The sequence below is a fragment of the Psittacula echo genome (genome assembly GCF_963264785.1).
Source record: "Psittacula echo genome assembly, chromosome: 1".
NCBI classification, from domain to species: Eukaryota; Metazoa; Chordata; class Aves; order Psittaciformes; family Psittacidae; genus Psittacula; species Psittacula echo.
This window is the reverse complement of record NC_137735.1, coordinates 104,116,732-104,135,988: the sequence shown is the minus strand read 5'-3', so window position 1 is coordinate 104,135,988 and position 19,257 is coordinate 104,116,732. Positions and strand designations below refer to the sequence as shown.

Below are 19,257 nucleotides of genomic sequence, written 5' to 3'. Positions count from 1 at the left end.
TCTATGACTTGCTCCAACCACGCCTGCTGCAGTGGCACCTACCTGGAGCTAAAACAAAGTATTCTGGTAGTCCAAAGTGACACAACTATTAAACCAGAGAGTCTCTTTAACGTGGTGGAAATCAAGCATCCAGCAAATGTGAGGTGAACCCACAAGAGTCAGAAGTAATTTGTTCACAAAGACAGGGAACAAATACAAAAGTTTAAAAAAAAAAAAAAAAAAAAAAAAAAAAAAAAAAGGAGCAAATATCTGTTTTCACATTGTACATAATAATGATATAAAAACAATTGTCTATTTTTTTTTTTCTTCTTATCCAAACAGAGTGCTTGAAAAAAATTGGCTCTAGATGACTGGTGTAATTAAATAACTAAAAAGAGTGATGAGAGAGCAGAAGTTAATTAAGATTGAAAACAACACTCCCATTAATTCACTCCATCATAATAAACATCAGAAGTTGACATGGCTGGGGCCAAAATTAAAATAAAAGAAAGAGAAATGGTGTGAGCAGAAGAAGAAGCGATTTGTTTTCATATGTATATATATATATTTATATATATATAAAAAGGCAAGGTGGGGAGGGGTATCCATTTTAAATAGCCTAACAGCTTCATTTGCTGCACTGCCAAATTAGAACAGAATAAAATAAAGTTAAAAAAAGGGGGGGGGATAAAATAAATTATACATAATTTACTAATCTGGGAACAGCTGACCATTATTATTATTATTATTATAATTACCATTACAACACTAGCAAGAAGAGGCAGTTCAACTGAAAAAAAAACCCAACACAGTCATAAAATACAAACAAAAAGAACCCTCTCTGACATGGAGGATATGATCAGCTACTCCAAGCATAACTTCAGAGCAATCTTTTGAGAGAGAGAAAATAGGAATTTTTTGAGGCAGAGGCAGAAATCAAGAAAGGAAAAAGAGGAGAAGAACAAAACAGATGTTTCAGGGTAAAACTATCACACGTTCAAACCGCTCGTCGGAGTATTGTCCTAAGTCTGCAATGGCATTTGCTTGTTTGCTTTGCACAAGGTCTGCACAGGTCAAGTTATACTTCAAGTGGGATTTCAAGAGCAAAAGAAAGACCCCCCCACATACTCCTTCCCAGTCTCTCCTCCTACTTTCCCCTTTCATTCTGCACCTGGACTTCTCACATGGCTGATTGCAACAACAGCTAAATTTTTCAGAATAAGGGACCATTTGCAAAATCGATGTTGCCAGGGCTATTTTTTCAAGTTAAAAGTGATAACAAGAGCAATGAGTTTCTCTCCAAGAATAGGAATTTACCAGGGAGCAATATGAATATAAGGGTGGCATACTCAGTTAGAAGCCCAACTCAGAGGAAGGCGTTTGTCTTAGTATGATCCTAAGACTTTCTTTCCCAGGCCAGAAAGAAGCTCCTGGATAGCTGCTGTTTGAAATTAGGGATAGCCTTTTTGGTTGGTTGGCTGGTTTAGATGTAGTGCTTCTGTCTTGCTACACAAATCCGAATCTTTTCCTCCTACAGGAAGAGTGAGGAGATGAAAAGAGACTTTTTGATTCACTTGTATCTACATTCTTTTTTTTTTTTTCTGAAGTGAAACATTCAGGTACCTTACTGCAAATGCAAGAAGCTAACTTCTACTCAGGTTTATGCTTGTGTAAATTCACCTTCCTTGCTGGTTGCTGTTTCCCAAGGAAGGCAAAACTGCCCAATCAACGTATCTAAGTGCTCTAGAACAACACTGAAAATATTTAGCTTAGGAGAAAAAATTTTCACTTGTGAGAGGCAGCAGAAAGGGAAACTTAGCACCACAATGGTTTGGGTTCTTACTGCCCACTTTGAATATAGAAATCTCTTCATAGTTATTAGTCTTCCTTCCTACACAAACATCCCATTGATAAAAATGGATTTGCGCAAGTGCAAAGGAGAAAAAAAATGTCAGTTTAAACCAAATCACATTCTGAATCAAGAGATCAGTACTCAGCCACCCTGAAAGGACAAGTTCATCAAAACTGGACATCATGGTAACCTAATTACACTCAGCAAGGAGGTAACACTTCCAGTTGCTCCGTCCTGTGTAGAACAAATCACATTTTGTGATGTTGCCACTTGAAGTGTAAATTAAAAGCAAAGGTTCCTTACAGACCAAGTCATTTGGAGGGTGCGGGACTTCATTCTGGAACATGCTTTTTTGCTCACAATAGTCCAATATTATTCTTATTAGTACCATAAACACGCACACATGAAAATCCAAGACCATAAAATATTTTTTCTCTAGATTTCTTATGTCTTTCTCTCTCTCTTTTTTCACCTGAGAACGGCACCTACAGTTTCCTTTAAAAAACAAAACCAAAACCAAAAAATATATGTCTAATCTCACCAGCTGCTGGTATATCAGGTTCTTCAAGGGATTGTCTAAGATACAATACTGTCCTAACTTAAGACAGAGCAGGAAGCAAAAGAAAAGCAAAAGCAAAACAAAACAAGAAGAAGAGACTAACCAAAAGGAAAAAAAAAAGCAAATTGGACTAGTTCAGCGCTTTAGTACAAATTTGGCACTTGCTCAAAGACTCAGTATGGTGTGCAACTGATGAAGAGAAGTCCTCTCTTGAAAGGAAATAATTGCTTGTTGGGGTTAACAGAAACAGACTCCCCACTTCCTTCCTTGCCAGCCACGCGCACAGGCACGCATGCACACACACACACACTTCTGACCCAGATTTGCCAGGGAGGAGGAGGAGGAGGAGACAGAGGGGACAAAAGGAATTTTATCTTTTTTCTTTCCTGTCAGGTGCATTACCAAAAAAAAAAAAAAAAAAAAAAAGGAAAACAAAAAAAAAAAAAAATTATTTCTCTTTAAACTGTAGCACAAAACAACAAAACACATTCACAAGCCACTTGTTGGCACTGTGTACCTGAGTGAGAATTTCTAGAACATTGTAGAACAAACAGCCATAAAGTTTATTTGAAAAAAAAAATAATAATAATAAAAGGTCGACGGGTAAGACTTCAGTGCTTGGGTATAGCAGCTGAATTACTGGCATTATTTTACCCATAGCTTATATCATTCTGTTGTTGTTGTCGTTGTCTTTGTTTCCTTTCTTCTGAGCCTTTTTTCTTCTGATGCAGGCTGATGTCTATTAGTCAGCTGATGTCCCAACTAGTTAAGACTAACAGTTAAAGTAACAGTCAGTGTATGAGAAAGTTAATGTGCTTGGCCACTGGCAAAGATAAACCAGGTGGGGCTTTATTTATTTTTTCTTTTTTCCTTGAAGTCCTGTAGGTCAAGAGATATTTGGACCCTGATCAGTTGGCTTGCCCCGCAATGTGATTTTCACTGTCACTGCCATAGTCCGCATCAGGGTCATCCTCTTCCTCATCGTATTCATCATAGATTTCTCCATTGACATCATCGGTCTGCATCTCTTCCTTGATATGAGGCTCCTCACCTTTGATGCCGTAAGTGCTCTGGATGACGGGCATCCCGGGCTCCGGGCTGCTGGACACACTTGAGTGCTCAGAGGGCAGATGTGGGGAAGGCATTCCTGCCATGGTAATGGCTCCTGGGTAAACTACACCCGCAGTGGCAATGGGAATCTGTGCTTGTTGCCTGTCACAGAGAAAAGGTAAAAGGACATCTGAATACAGGAAAGAGTAAAGGGAGTGCAAATACAATAGCAGTTTGCAAGACCACAGTATATGCTCTTGGGCATGCAGAAGAAGAGCCTAGCTGGCCCACGCATGATAACCCTTATAACAATATTTCAGACTCTCCAACTGAGGCCCTTGAAATGAACAGCAAGCCCAAACCAATTTCACTGATAAGAAAACCCAATCTCTGTAAAAATCTCTAGCTGCACCTGAACTACACTGCTCCAGCTTGCCTGCTTGTGATGCAGCCTCTTTACTGGGTAAACTGGGTGTCCCCATGCGCTGCTAGCCAAAAAATAAACATCCTTTTAATTGTGGTCCAACTTAAAACCCATGTATTTTGAAAATTTTGCTTTTAAATAACCCAAGCTGCTGGCAGGACTACATATAAAAGTAGCACATTGCCAACAGGAGAGATTCAGTGAGCGCTAGTTAGTTTGCACAGGAATGGGGAGGTGCTGTATCAAAGTACAGGTGGATGAGGATAAAGCAAGGTAAGTCTCTCCAAAGGGGCAATGTTTACTCCATATTCACTCAGAGACGTGGCCATTACTAGGGAGAGGAACAGTGGGCTTTCTGGGGCCAAGAGGGCTTATAGGATGATCACTAAGGGCCTCCTACTGGAAGGTGATAGTTTCCACAGCAAGCGGCATTTGTGAAAAGCAGAACCTTTGAAGGAAGATGGATAAAACTGGGAAAGGCAGACTTAAAACGGAAGCATGCATTATTTAAAAATAAATAAAAAGCAAGCAACATGAGCGTTTGAGAAAATCCTCTACAGGATGCCTTTATACGGCTTCTAAGCCTTGGAAACCTGTCTGCAGTAATGAAAGAAGAATTATTCCAGGCCATAGAAATTCCCTTTGCATCAAGAACACTAGCTGTGTTATACTAGTGTTTGTTTCCCTGAGAAGCTTCAGGGTCCCAACAAGCCTAGAGGTTTAAAATTCATGCTCCTTTTGTTTCCTTGCTGCATGAAGTAATTCCATTGCAGTAATACTCTTCAGTACATGCTGCACATTGTAATGTCATCAGCAGTGTGTCCATCTGCACGGAAAAGCCTTGCCACAGGAGACAGGGCCGAGTCTCTTGAGATGAACATTCTTAATTAAGAATGAAACCCTCCCCTGTTCTCCTGCCTGCCTGTGCCCTGGCTGTACAGTAAGCCTTGCACAGTACAGTGATCCTGAAAGACTTTCCTCTGCCAAACAGCTTTACATTTGTTCTGAATTGCCTGCTGCATTTTCAGATACTTCCTGCCTGCCATTCGAGCGAGGCCTCACTCTGCATACAGTCCTTATTTCCCTGTTTCTGAAGCAAGTAGAAGTTGTCTCAGCTGAAGATACAGCTCTTAAAGTAGGGAGTGGATCTAATTTGCATTTTATTCTTAATTCAATAGGAAGGCTTTTGTTTTCTGGAGTCAGCATTTCTGTAACAAGATTCAGCACACTTAAATTGCTTTTAATATTTAACAATAGGAACATTTTGCACTTAAATGGTGATTTTCAGAGGGCTTTTCAAATATTAAATAATTTACGAATAGTGTTTTTCCACATCTATAGGATGTCCACTCCAGCGCATCTCAAAGCAACATATTAGGGCTCTCAGCAGCCCAGTGAGGTAAGCTTGCCACCCTACCATTAAAGATGAGGACACTGAGACAGGGAAACATTAAGTCCACGAGCTGCAAAAGAAGCCCGATCCTTCCCATTGTGATGCCTTCAGACATACTTCCAGCATGTCCGAGAGCTGGCACAGCCATAGCTTTTGTAAACACCATCACATGTTTGGTGGCCAAGCAGGAGCTGGACTGGCGTTTAGAAATATAGCCCTAAATGACCTGTACCAAGTGATGCAGCAAATGGGGAACTAAAACCAGGAATGCAACTGTAGTGCTGTGGCTGCCAGCAGTGACCCCATCGCAGTCATCGCACTGTCAGTAACTTCTATTATGATTTCACCCCAGGTTCTGTGCTCTAATGCCCCAGTGCAAATCATCTCTAGAAATGTCTTGATTTCAATGTCAACCTTGTCTGGAAAGCTAAATAATATGCAGAATGTTACAAGGTTAATTTCTTTCCCCATGATGAAGCATGCATGTTAACCAGATAAGCAGTGTTTTGGGGGCTCTGTAGCCACCTATTCTTTTTCCAGAAGGCCCCCTCCTCTTTTTTAATCTCTTGATGCCAAATGTTGGCTGACTTCCCTGTGTTTGTTTCAGTGCTTACCATTGGGATCACTGGACCTGCCAGCACCACAGGGTTAAGCAGCTCAAATTTCTCTGCTGAGCGGCTTATTATAACAATGCACACTATAGCTGTTTAAAACACAGTCTGATGACACTTAACAGTTGCTGGACAGATATTCTCTCCTTTATTACTCCTTCTAGCTATGAACTAGAGAGATGTGCAACTCAGTTAATATTAAAATGATTCCAAATTCAGATGAAACAGAAAAGAAATCCCATTATTTCTGAGGGTTGTTCTTGTTGCTGGTTTTGTTTTTTTAAAGAGCACTGTGTAGCTTTTAATTTTCTGAAGTGAATACAGAAATATTGTAGAATATTTGATTACTTCCAATTCTTCTGATCTGCTGTAACCAAAACCAAGGAGTCTCTGCAGAAGGAAAATACATGCTAGTTTTCTAGGCAGATTTTAATCTAATCGTAACAACCTGATCTATTAGCTGTTTATCAGAACCAGTCTCCTTGAAATTTATGCTCAACACAAAGCATTAGCTTAATGTACTGGACGACACTCCCTAGCATGATAAATGTTGCCACAATGAACAATGCAGACAACTTCATGCCTGATATGAATTAACTGAGCCGAGTTCATATTCCAGCTCAAGTTCAGTATGTTCAGCAGTCCCTTTGCAAACCATTTGCCACAGATCGTACTGAGTGCAAACTTGCATTTTTGGCTTCTAGATTAAGAGGCAGTACTATAGAGTCATTCAGATATACTCTCTGAGACCTCATAATACTTACTAGTATTAAGGCTCTATTAGAATGACTGTGTTTCATTGGAAAATCTTAATTTGTTTTTTTTTTTTTCCCTGTGCATAATCAGAGTGGAAATGAGACAGTTGGCCAAACCTATAAGATAAGTACATAGCAGAGCCAACAAAAAAAATCCTTAACTGCCTAACTTCTTCCTGAACCACATGGTTTCAAAGTATAAGATTCATATTCTGTTAGCAGTATATATTATGTTTTTGTCAATAAAATATAACATTTACCACATTGAAAAAGAATTCTCCCTGAAAAGTTTGTGGGGTTTTTTTTGATACGAACAGTAGTTTTTAAAGGTCCCATACCCAACATTAAAATACTGCCTCATCTCCTGGCGTCTGTTGCGCATGATAGCCTTGTACTCGCCAATGCGTAATTTTTTGCCATCTACAAGGCAGGTGCGCTTCGGCCTTGGCTTGTATTTGTAGTCTGGGTATTTCTCCAGGTGCTGTTTGCTGAGTCGGGCCTGCTCCTCGTAGTATGGCTGCTTCTCTAGGTTTGTCATAGCTTTCCAGCGAGATCCTGTCACAGAAAGAAAAAAAAAAAGAATGAGAAATGGGATTCTACTCATCCACAAACACTGAAAGGCAGAGAAACAAGTAGGTCACCCAGAACAAGATACCTACGGTCACATCGCTTTGGGCTGGGAATCTGTCAGAGCTTCTAGACAGGGGTCAGGTCTTGTTTGTATTTGACTAGTAAACCTCTTGGGTATGGCCAAGAGGCAGAGAGGGATGATACTGGAAGTTCTGACTCAATATCTTAATGAAACTTATCTACATTATAATGTCTTTCAAGTGAGAAGTAAACCCATCATCCTGATAATGAGAAATCCCTGACATGTTTTTCAATGAACAAGGCAATGTATTTTTGTGGAATGGCCAAAAACTCTTAGACACAGAGTCTGCTTTGCTATATTTCCCCACTTCCTTTTGGCCATGGACCTGTTTCCAAAAGAAACTCCCATGTGCTGTGATCTAGTCATTGTGCTTCACCATTACTGGACCAAGGCATACGCTCTGGATAGGCATGTGACTACAGCTTAATCTTTCTAGCTTCCAAGTTTGTGAGAAGCAGAATATAAGCTGATCGTAAATGCTATGATGCTGGGTACAGGAGCCTGTAAAGACCCTGAAGCAATGCCTCTAAAAGCTATAAACTATCCCATACATCTCCGTGGGGTTTTAACTCTAAGACCAAGTCCTGGTGAACACTGCCAGCTCAATCTTAAAGAATTTAGTGTGTGTCATGAAGGGAAGAGTACTGGGATACAGGCACACCTCTCCACGGAGTTGCACTGTGGCTTCATTGCCAGCAGCCTTGTTTCTAACACTCTCCCTTTGTTAGTGTAGATGTTCGAGCTAGGGAAATAACGAAGACTTTACAATTGTTTTCAAATACCTCCTGAAATTTACACATTATTATTTCTTAAAGGACATAATATGGGAGCAGAAAGTAAAATTTCTTAAATCAGTTTCCCTATTTTTTATTTTTCCATGAACTATATAAGTGCTTCAGGGTAAGATACATTTCAAATAACAGGAATGGTCCAAGCTCTGAAACATGTGGCCTAGAAGGAAAACTCTATTGGAAAACAGTAAATTTTCCCTTTGGAAAAAAAGTTCAAATAGTTTCTCAATTTAATGGGCTCATAATGTCATATGTCATTCTTGACTTCCTCTTGTTCTTCATTTTTTATGGTTACTCATACTGTACTTAGCTCATGCTATTACTCAGGCTGGTCTTAGCTTAATGTGCCCCTAAGACTTGCCATATAGAGAGTGCAGTTAAGGAAAGAAAAGTCTCAAGAAAGAAAACAGTTTGCTGCCCTCTAGAAAGGCCCCTTCTGATTATTGACACCATTTTCCCCATTGCTCTTTGAATCTTTATTCCAAGCTGCAGTTCGGGCTTCTGCAGTGAAGGGCCAACAGGCTGCTACAGCTTGACCTCACGCCTAGAGATAATCCATTTGTAAACAATGCTGTCTTCATTCTGAGGAGGAGCAGTGGACATCCATTTTTAGAAAACACTACTTTGGAGTCAAACCCATCATTTTTCATGATATTTACAACATGTAACATGCAGAGATCCCCCAGATAGTTCTGGAATGGGAAACAGTTTAATGACATTGTTACTAGCTCAGGTGCAGCACCATATTGATGCGAATAGATGGTTTCTACCATCTGCACTAAGCTCTTGCATGGCACTTTGTATGTCATCCAGAGGCAGTGTCTGTGCATGGGGATCTGTGGCAGATTCACTGTGTTACACAGAATCCTGGTCAGCAGCTTTGTCTCCCTCAAAGAAATTATTTCAAGCTTTTATAGGCAAGGACAGTGGCTACTAAAAGTGACACAAACTTTCCACATGTATTGCCTCCTAGATTTTGGGCTAAATGACACAGTGATAAACATGTGGAGACTGCCAAAACACTTAACACCTATTAATGTTTCGATAGATGGAAACACAGATAAGGCCTGTGTTGAACAATGTTACGAATTCAGGGTATAAAGCATATGAGCTCTACTGAAGATGCCCAGATGCAGGTTTACTTTCAAATTCTACCTTGTAGTCACAGGCACACTGGTATTTTAGCATATGAAGAAAATCTTAGTCTAAATCTATAGTCCTCTAGTCCTCTACAGACCTGCTGTAGCCCCAGTGACTTAATTAAAAATCAGCCTCAGTCCCACTTCTAGCTAATGAATCCAGTCTTATTTATGAATAACAAAGTTGAAAATCTCAGTCTTTAAACAAATCTTGACATTTGCTTTACATGCTGCAAGAGAATTTGCAATGTAGGAACTTGGATATACTTTGAGACAGATGGACAGACAGAAAGGTAGAAATTAAAATCACTTGTTGCAAAATTGCCACAAAAATGCTCTATCCCAGCATAACTCCTCTTTCACTGTGCTAACGCACTTGCTGCAACCCTACAGTCAGATGTAGGCAAGAATATTCCTACCCCCTCATGTGAAAAGATCTGTAAATAGTGGGTGAAGTTATGTACACACGTAAGTCTTTGCAGGATCAAGGCCACAAAACCTGAAATTTTGAGGCACAGTATTCGTACATATAGCTACACATACAATATTTATACATAAATGTCATTTGTTATGTTTTTTCTTCCTAAGCTGAAAACTCAATGCAACAAAAACCCTGGCAGTCTCACCTCTCTTCCTAGCAATTTTTTAATAGCTGCCTTCTGCAGTGATACCTCCTCTTACTCTGACTTTATTTTTACAAAATATACTAAATACAATTTACTAGTATGTTTTGAAGTATCATAAATAATGAAACAAACAGTGCTGTCAAACTAAATTTTTAAAAAGGGCACATTTTCTGATGATAAACCTTTGGTTTTTACAGTTCACAATTCTCACTTGTTTTCTTAGTAATTTTTTCAAAATTCAACCAGCTCTCTGGTCTTAATTTGAAATTTTGAAAGTTTGAAGAATATATAACTGATCTTTGAATGTGTACCCACGGGCAAGCTAAGCTAGGAATGAGTATTGTCAATCAACATAATGAAACTCATTAAAAATACCTTTAGTTTGGACAAATGTAATACTTTATATGCCATTGTTTTCAGTGTCTATAAACACACACAGGCAGTCATGGGTACCTATGCACAGCGTCAAGCTCAAGCCCAAACAAGGTGCGATTGAAGAATCTTGAAAAATCTTTCTTTTTAAGACAGGATTTACACTCTTGGGTGAGCTTTCTGCTCACCATCTGTGTTCGAAAGATCTGAGTGGGTCAAGTATGAAAGGCTTTTCTCCTTGACTATGAAAACAAGAACCTATTCCCCTCCCCAGATGCATACAAAATGACAAGCAGGATTCCTGCACAATTCTTCCTGATCTGGTGGATGAAGTATTTAGAAAATAAAATAAATGAGAAAATTGTAAGACTTTGCAGCACTGCAGCACCAAACAGGGCTCCTGCCTTCAAAGTGGGCTAGGGCAGTTAGAGCCATGCCTGCAGAATGACTGTGAACACAGCCAGCTGTAAGTACAAAGCAGAAAAGAGATGTCCCTATGTGTGCCCCAGCAGTTGCATGCTTTAGATGAGGTTAAGAGCTCTGCTCACAGATGATTTTAAGTCAAGTTTCTCTGACAAGAATTTTTATCTGTTTGTAGTATTGCCTAACTTTTAGTCCATTAGACTGACATTTTTCAATCTGTGTACCTGAATCAAGTGGATTTTTAATTTAAAAAATACCCTCACATACACAAACACTTGTATAATATATAGGTATGTGCACAGGTTTTTACAGACACACTGACACATCCATGAGAGAATTTCTGAAAGCAGTATCTAAATTCATCTTTTCCTAATTTCTTTATGTAGATTCGTCAGTGAAATTAATTAAAATATTTACAAAAATATCTAAACAATGCATTATTAAATTGATAGGGTCCAGCAGACCCATTTTAGCACTTTTTTAACAATTTACTAAAAAAAAAATCATTATCTGCAAGTTTAAGTTGCAATGAACAGATGGATGACAAACGTATGCACAGATGAATTTAGTGACAAATCCATGTATCTAATTTTTATGCTCAAAACATAATACCACAGTGTCAAACATGATCCCTAGAGAATTTTAGTGCTGGGAAGGGCACCTCCTCTCATTTTACTATGAAAATGTCCCTTGAGCGGTGACAACTCTATCTAAGCTACTCTCCATGACAAAGAGCTCCCTGACCTCAGTGTGTAGCAGTGCTGCTAAAAAAATGGTAAGGGAAAATTGTGGCTTTCAAATAAGGAGACCCTAATACCTGGGTAACAGTAAGCTTCTAGTTGCTCACCCTATGCCAGTTAACAGAAAGCTCCCTGCTGACTTCAAAAGACTGGCCTTTTGCAATTGAGGGAAGACCTTTGTAATGTTCCTGTCAAGAAAGATGTCAGGACATCCCTCTTCATTGCATAGGTGGACTAAAAAACTTAAATGTGATGCTAGGAAGAAATAGAAACATCATCTCTTACTGCCTCGAACCTTGCTTTTTCCCATATCTGGCAGCAAAACAGAAAGAGTTTGGAGTCAGCTATACTGTCTGTCACCTCAACAGGATCTGTAATGAATTTGCACATTTTACTCCAACTACTGTATATCTAATCAGAAAAAGATGTCCCCATATCTCCCTGATCTAGCGCCAAATAGTAAAAGGTGATTCCTTATGTTAACAATTTCAGCAGAATGGCTTATTAAAACCAGATTTTAGGGTATTATAAAATGCTTAGAAGCCCTTTAAAATGTCAACCAGGATCCCCAGAGACTGCGTAAAATGTCAGCCCAGCTCAAGCGCCTGTTTTAAGCAGAATGAATTAGCAGCGTGCTGTCGGAGGTTGTTATCCAAAACAATCAGTTAAGAAGGAAAACATCAAGCTCTCTTTGTACTTTCTATATGAAAAGGGCCATTCAGAATGATCTTGTAGATTTCTGAAGCTGATTATTTAAAAACAGGTTTAACCAGGTCTCCTCTCAATTTAGAAACAGACCAAAACTATTACCGCCCTGTCCTCAGCCTAATCATATCATACACCTCTGACCAATATAATCCCTTTTAACCAGTATAAGGTTATTTTACCATCAACATAACCAATTTAGCTTTCTAATCCTGTTCCCATAACTAATCTAATCATCTCATACCACCCTTTTAATCATGGGTTAATATTGTCACATCTGCCATCCACAGCCAATACATTCTGCCTCTCCAACCAATTTATCTCATTTCCACTTGCCCCCTGCTAACTTTTCATGATACCATTCTAGTCAAGCTAAACTTCAAATTTCTGACCAGCTTAAACTCTGCACAATCTACGAGCCCTGCAGCTGGTTAATGCCACCATTACAATTGCACTACATCTCTCGAGTTGTCAGCAAAACCGAGACCTGCAGCCCAATTAAACATGTCCCCCATTTAAGCATTTATCCACTGGCCTGAGAGACGCTTATCTCCTGTAATGCAGCCTTTATCAGTAAAAATGCAACATCTCCAATCTGGTAACAGACTTTTTTTTTTTTCCTGCAGAACAGTAATTCATTGGCCTCAGAGATCCTCACTATTCACCTCCTGCATCATTCAGCATGTCACAGAGGAGTAACTTGGGACGGAATGTGGTCCTGAGAATTTGAGCAAGTAGGTAAAATTTGGACGACTATGGCACGAAATTCAGTAGATTATGTTCATGGCAAATATTGCTTGGGATGTGAAGAGTAGAGGATATGAAAATGATGTTTCTTTTTCTGATTTCAAGATTCTTTTTAGAATATGGAAGAATGAAGAACTGTTTAATGTTAGGAGAGGCTCAGTTTCAAGATCATCTAAGGAACCTGAAGGTGCACAAGTCTATGGGACCTAATGAGATGCATCCATGGGTCCTGAAGGAACTGGCGGATGAAGTTGCTACACCACTGTACATATTTGAGAAGATGTGGCAGTCAGGTCAACTTCGTGATGACTGAAAAAGGGGAAACATAATCCCCTTTTTTGAAAATGGGAGAAAGTAAGACCCAGGGAACTATAGACTAGTCAGTCTCACCCCAGTGCGTGGCAATATCAGGGAACAGATCCTCCTGGAAACTATGCTAAGGCACATGGAAAATAAGGAAGTGATTGGTGACAGTCAGCACGGCTTCAATAAGGGTAAATTGTGCCTGACAAACCTGGTGGCCTTCTGTGATCGGATTAAAGTTGGTGGATAAGGGAAGAGCAACAGACATAATATACCTGGACTTGTGCAAGGCATTTGACACCATCCTGCACAGCATCCTTGTCTCTAAATGGAACTGGCTGAATAGTTGTACTCCAAAGAACTGCAGTCAAGGGCTCAATATACAAGTGGAGACCAGTGACAAGAGGTGTTCCTCAAGGGCTGGTGTTGGGACTGTCACTATTTAACATCTTTGTTGGCAACACAGACAGTGGAATTGATGCACCCTCAGCCAGTTTGCCAATGACAAGTTGTGTGGTGCAGTCAACACACTCCTCATGAGGTTCAAGAAGGCCAAGTGCAAGGTCCTGCGCAAGGGTCGAGGCAATCCCAAGCACAGCTACAGATTGGGCAGAGACAGGATTGAGAGCAGCTCAGAAAGCCAATAGTATGCTGGGCTGCATGAAAAGCAGCGTGACCAGCAGATCAAAGGAGGTGATTCTCCTCCTCTACTCTGCTCTCGTGAGACCCCACCTGAAATACTGCATCCAGCTCTGGGGCCCCTAACACAAGAAAGACATGGACCTTCTTGGAAGGACATGGAATGAGTCCAGAGGAAGCCATGAAGATGCTCAGAGGCCTGGAGCACCTCTCCTAGGAGGACAGGCTGAAAGTTGGGGTTGTTCAGCCTGGAGAAGAGAAGGCTCTGGGGAGACCTTAGAGCATCCTCCCAGTACCTAAAGGGGCCTAGAAGAAATCTGGAGAGGGACTTCTTATAAGGGCATGTAGGAATAGGACAAGGAGTAATGGCTTTAAACTGGAAGAGTGTACATTTAGATCACATATTAGGAATAAATTCTTTACTGTGAGGGTGGTGAGACACTGGAACAAGTTGCCCATGGAAGCTGTGGATGCCCATCCCTGGAAGTGTTCAAGGCCAGGCTGGACATGGTTTTGAGCAACCTGGTCTAGTGGAAGATATCCCTTCCCATGGCAGGGGAGTTGGAACTAGATGATCACTAAGGTCCCTTCCAACCCAAACCATTCAACGAGTGTGATTTTAGGATCTTTACTCTATGACCACTGATTTGAACAGAAACTGCTACAGCAGAAATCAAATACTGTGGTGTGCTACCCCACAGAATCTAGTTAGATGAAGCATGTGGGCAAGTAAACAACAGCAGTCATTTTGTGCTTGTTCAATAGCCTAATGAAGTGAACTGGTTTTGTCTATTCAGTTCATGCTTTCATACCAAAACTACCACCACAATCTCAGGAATTACAAAGACACAGGAGCATTTCAGGTTATGGTTAATGTATACTGCTGGGCAGCACAGTGGAAGCTTGTATAACTGTTGTCCTCGGTGCAGCCATTAAGTAGCAAAATGGATGTTTTAGAGACAGTAATACTGCTGTGTTAGATGCTCGGCCCTATTAAGTCAAAAGCTTTTTTTAGTTTAGCTACTGAAAGAAGCTTTATCATTCTTACCTAGTATCTTGCTGATATTGGAGTTGTGCATGTCAGGGAAGGCTTGAAGGATCTTCCTCCTTTCATCTTTAGCCCACACCATGAATGCATTCATTGGGCGCTTGATATGGGGCTCATTGCTACCACGCCCTCTTGATTCCCGGTAAATTCTAGACTCTGAAACTCCTGCACTTCCTACAAAGAAAGAGAAAAACATCCCCAGTTTGTGTTTCGTTATGCAGCTTCTTCTGCAGTCAGTAACCTATCTACGGTGCTGCATATTCAATGAGTCAGTGTTCACAATAGGTTAATGGTGTTTCTTCTTTCTACTTGAAGCATTAGAGAATACCATATATTGTATAGTCTAGTTTTTAGCAGTTCTGTTGATTCAGTATCACATAGTGTAGACTTGATAAAGTTTCAATTTTTTTTTTCAACAAAAAGCTTTTATAAACCATCTTTCACTAATTAATAATGTAAACCCAACACTTATCAATGTAGATTTTCCTTTTACCTTCTTCCTTTCTTGCTTACAGAATTCTGGCCATATTATGTTACCTACCTTCTACCTTCTTTGTGATGGGAAGGGGGTGATAAATGGCAAGACCAGGCATTTCTTCTTAAGCAATTCTCTAACTAATAAATGAACTTTACACGTCTGCCTGTTTTTGTGCTGTCTACAACAACAGCAATAGCAGAGAAAGAAATGGATATTACGCTTGCTTCTTCAAACCAGAAAGTTCCTACAGGTGCAGAGCGTGAAACACCTGTGGATGATCAGGACTATAAATCATGGACTCACTCTGAGAACTCACTCATCTCACATCTATTTGCCTCCTCTATTCCTTTCACCATCAGAAATACATTCTTGGTCCAGTCTTGAGAACTGCAGCATACAGAAAAGGAGGCTAAAAATCACCTCCAGACTTTAAACACCACACAATGAATAATTTTTTCCTGCTTTGTTTCATAGCCACTTATTGCTAACCGCTCTTGCTCCTCACAGGCCTCCAAAGCACTTGGATTCTCCTCCACATCCCATTGACATGTTCACACAAACCTAGAAATAAGGATAAGCCATTTGTACTGACCGTCAGAATCTCCACTCATGTTGAAATCCATCATTGCATGGCTAAACTTCCCGTCTTCACTCTGTTTTACTGCCAATTGCTGAGTCAGGGTCTCCAGTGTTGTTTTGTCCTATATGGACAAGATGAAGGGATTTGGATCAGGAAAATAATTAAACATTGTAACTGAAAAGTTCATAGGTAATTCAGAAGTTGATAGGGAAGCTGGGTAACAATGTATTCAGAACAGTTTACTAAGCCAAGTATTTAAGAATACATATACTATTTTTTCTGGAAGGGACATGGTTGCAGACTCTACCAAGTCTTTTTTGAAACATGCTCATTAGCTAGTGATGAGCAAACTTCATAACTGGTTTAGTTAAGAAAATAAAATTGGCTGCATATCTGAAGAATACTTAACTCTTTATGTCCCTGGGACTACAAAACTGGACTGGAAGTTTAGATGATACATGCTCTTTTGCAATGTATTTATTGGTTTATTCTACTTCCAGCCTGCAATCAAATTGCAGAGACATGGGTGACTGTCCTTTTTCTTTTTAAAAAGGCAGTATTTTAGAAAACAGCCCATAAGGAAAAAAAAGAAACAAACCCATGTCTGTAATTCAAACTTATTCAGGCCTTGGGAAAGGGTCAGCCTGAATTAAGCATGATACTTGGGCAGCAGTTTGTGTTCCTGTCCAGACTGTTTTGCCCAAACCGACTAACACCCCATCCGTCATTCATCTACTCAGAACTATCTGTGAACCCTGGATTGCAACAGGCTAGTGCGCGCTGCCAATTAATCTGTCAGGCTGCAGCGGTGTCTAAAGACGTTGCCAGAACAACATGCCAGGGCCATTAATTCCAATGTTCTCTTCAAAACACCTCGCTTCCCCCTGAATTGTTTGACTTTACAAATACAAAGGTGTTCCATTTTCCAACTGTTTTTGTTTTCCCAATGACTTTTACTCATAAACATTCTATCTTCCTGACAATCATATGTTTAAAAATAAATCTTTCAGGAAAGCAATACTAACATTTCAAAATGTTAGGCACTGTGCCTTCTGCAAAGCTAAGAAAATGACATGACATGGCATGATAATAAAGTGGCTCCAGTTGAAACAATTTTTTGAGCTTCTTCCTGAAAGAAAGATTGTTGTTTTGTTTCTCTATTCCACTCCTGATGACTGTAAAAGATCAATAAACGAAAAAAAAAACCAAAACAACTTTCAGATTTCACATGGCAACTGGAGACTTTACACTATTCTATGTAGCCTAATAATGTCACTGGGTTGTATTATAGAAGAAAACAGAAAAGAGAACAATGTGAATACAGAAATGCTTCCTGCAATGTGATGTGCCCTCATCTGCAATTCAAAGAACAGTTCAAATTTATGTAAGCCATTTCACAAAGATTTTCTTGAGAGAGTTAGCAACAAAGCTAAACCTGCTCAACTTCGTATGCTCGCACAGTTTAGGGAACATTAGGTTAACTTTTCTACTCCTCACATTCATTTCCACTGTGGATCCCTTTTTTGCTCCTGGTGAGCTGTCTATAACCAGATACATTACCACCAAAAACATGCAGGATGAGTTATCCTGATGATTTTTCAGGAAAAGCTGATGCAGCAGGGTCTGCCTATCATAAGCAAAACGTTTTCTGCAACGTTACCAGGCACAGCGGATCCAAAAAGCTTTGAGAAGCTTTGAATAAGCACCTGAACTATCCAAGCATTTAGCTTTACCAAAGTCTTTGATCTACCAGTTTTAACTCAGCTTTCATTTCCAAAGCAGCCTGTCAGCATACAGAAAGTCAGGAATAAGTTCTACTTCTTCAAAATGGATCTCATATATAAAGTGGAAATCAACAGTTTTTCCTTAGAAAAAGATCTTTATTGTCACCTTCATAATGGTAAGAGTTCAAAATTTTTATGCCAGAAATCAGTTAAAAATGCTGCCACCAACCTAGAAGAGAACAGAACATCTCCTCTTGTTGGGTACATTGTGGGGGAGGGGAGTTATTCTGCTGCTGACTTTTCTTGAATCATGTATAAACCTCTTAGAGAAACAGAGCTGAGAGCGCAAAGGGCACAGGCTTAACAGCTTTTTCTTTATGCTGTAAACGCAGCTCTTGAAGTTAGAGGCAGTTACATTCAGAACCACACTCTGCCGACATGATCTGATTGAGTCTTAAGGTCAGTGAATACTCCAGCACGCTGTCTGCAAGGTACACATCGGGTATGGTTCGTTTATCAGAGTTTGACTTAACAAGCCTACAGATGCTCTGCCGCTATCCATCTTCGGCAAAGTTTTGCATTTTGAGGTAAAGCCACATTAGAAGAAATGAGAGGCTGTGAGGGAATGCCAGATAAGTGCTGAGCTCCTGGGCTGCCCTGCCACTTGGAGGTGGCTCTCCGGACAGCTGAAACATGGGTGAGTGGGGACACCACCCTTCAAACATAGCGACAATTTACTCCCTGCTACTTGAATGAAGAGAATGACAATGCAATTCAATCAGCAATGAGAAGGGGGCAGTTATAAAGAATTTCTGCGTGATGTTGCTTTTGAAACAAGATGTCAGAACTGCCAGCTGTACTTTTCTGCGTTAATGTTTAGAAATGCTTAATTTCAAAAAAGTACTCAGGAAAGAGTAGGACTAAGGCCTGCTCATTCATAAGCTTCTGCAACAGTATTAGGAGAGCAGAAAGAGATCCTGCAAAAGCCTGACTATATGTAAGTAGTGTTCCTATTTCCCATCCTACGCTCTTCCCATTAAACACATGACAGCAATCCTGACCTACAAAAATGCTTTTACAATTACAAAATATTCAAAAGAGGCTACACATTATTCCCATCTTGTTTTCCTTGAAAGCATTCATTTGATGACTTGCTGCTTTTGGTTTGATGGAAGCATCTCTATTTTTCCTACAATCTTTCAGTTTATGGAGAAAATATGTATGGAAGCTCCAAAGAAATAAAGGAAAAAATCCTTTCTTCCCTGACACCAAACAAACTGTCAACCTTCTGACATTGCTAGCCCAGCCTCCTCTTACAGAACCTATTTAAGAACTTCAGACAAGAAGTCCACAATGGTTCCAAATTTCTACAAAAATAGGACCTATTTATCATCATAACCTTAATTCAACAGCAAATTACTCATTCTCAAAACTGCTACCACTCTGATGTGTTGGATTAGCTGTGTTAACAGTAGAAAGCTGTGGCACCATTCAGTTATAACAGGTGGAGCACATGCTTGCTGGGTTCAGCAGCACAATCTAATAAGGCAGTTGTGATACCGAACTAGAATTCAGGAGGCAGTAGCATATTTCTGCACACGATGTTGGACTATGCCTTAATCTTATCATTTTATCAAGCTCTACATCCAATTGTCTTGCCAGGCCAA

The 19,257-nt window shown here is 39.9% G+C and overlaps 1 protein-coding gene across 7 annotated transcripts in view; it reads right to left on the bottom strand.

Moving 5' to 3' along the window:
• Positions 1–1,301: 1,301 nt before the first annotated feature.
• The window catches only part of SOX5 (SRY-box transcription factor 5), a gene marked incomplete at its 5' end in the record, with an annotated part of 294,566 nt that continues 276,610 nt past the window's right edge, over positions 1,302–19,257 (bottom strand). For all 7 annotated transcript variants that reach the window (XM_080632861.1, XM_080632860.1, XM_080632862.1 and 4 more), the window contains 4 exons: positions 1,302–3,602; positions 6,962–7,178; positions 14,809–14,978; positions 15,875–15,987. In XM_080632861.1, the coding sequence (XP_080488987.1) occupies positions 3,299–3,602; positions 6,962–7,178; positions 14,809–14,978; positions 15,875–15,987 (804 nt within the window). In that variant the 3' untranslated portion in view covers positions 1,302–3,298. The remainder of the gene's footprint in view (positions 3,603–6,961; positions 7,179–14,808; positions 14,979–15,874; positions 15,988–19,257) is intronic.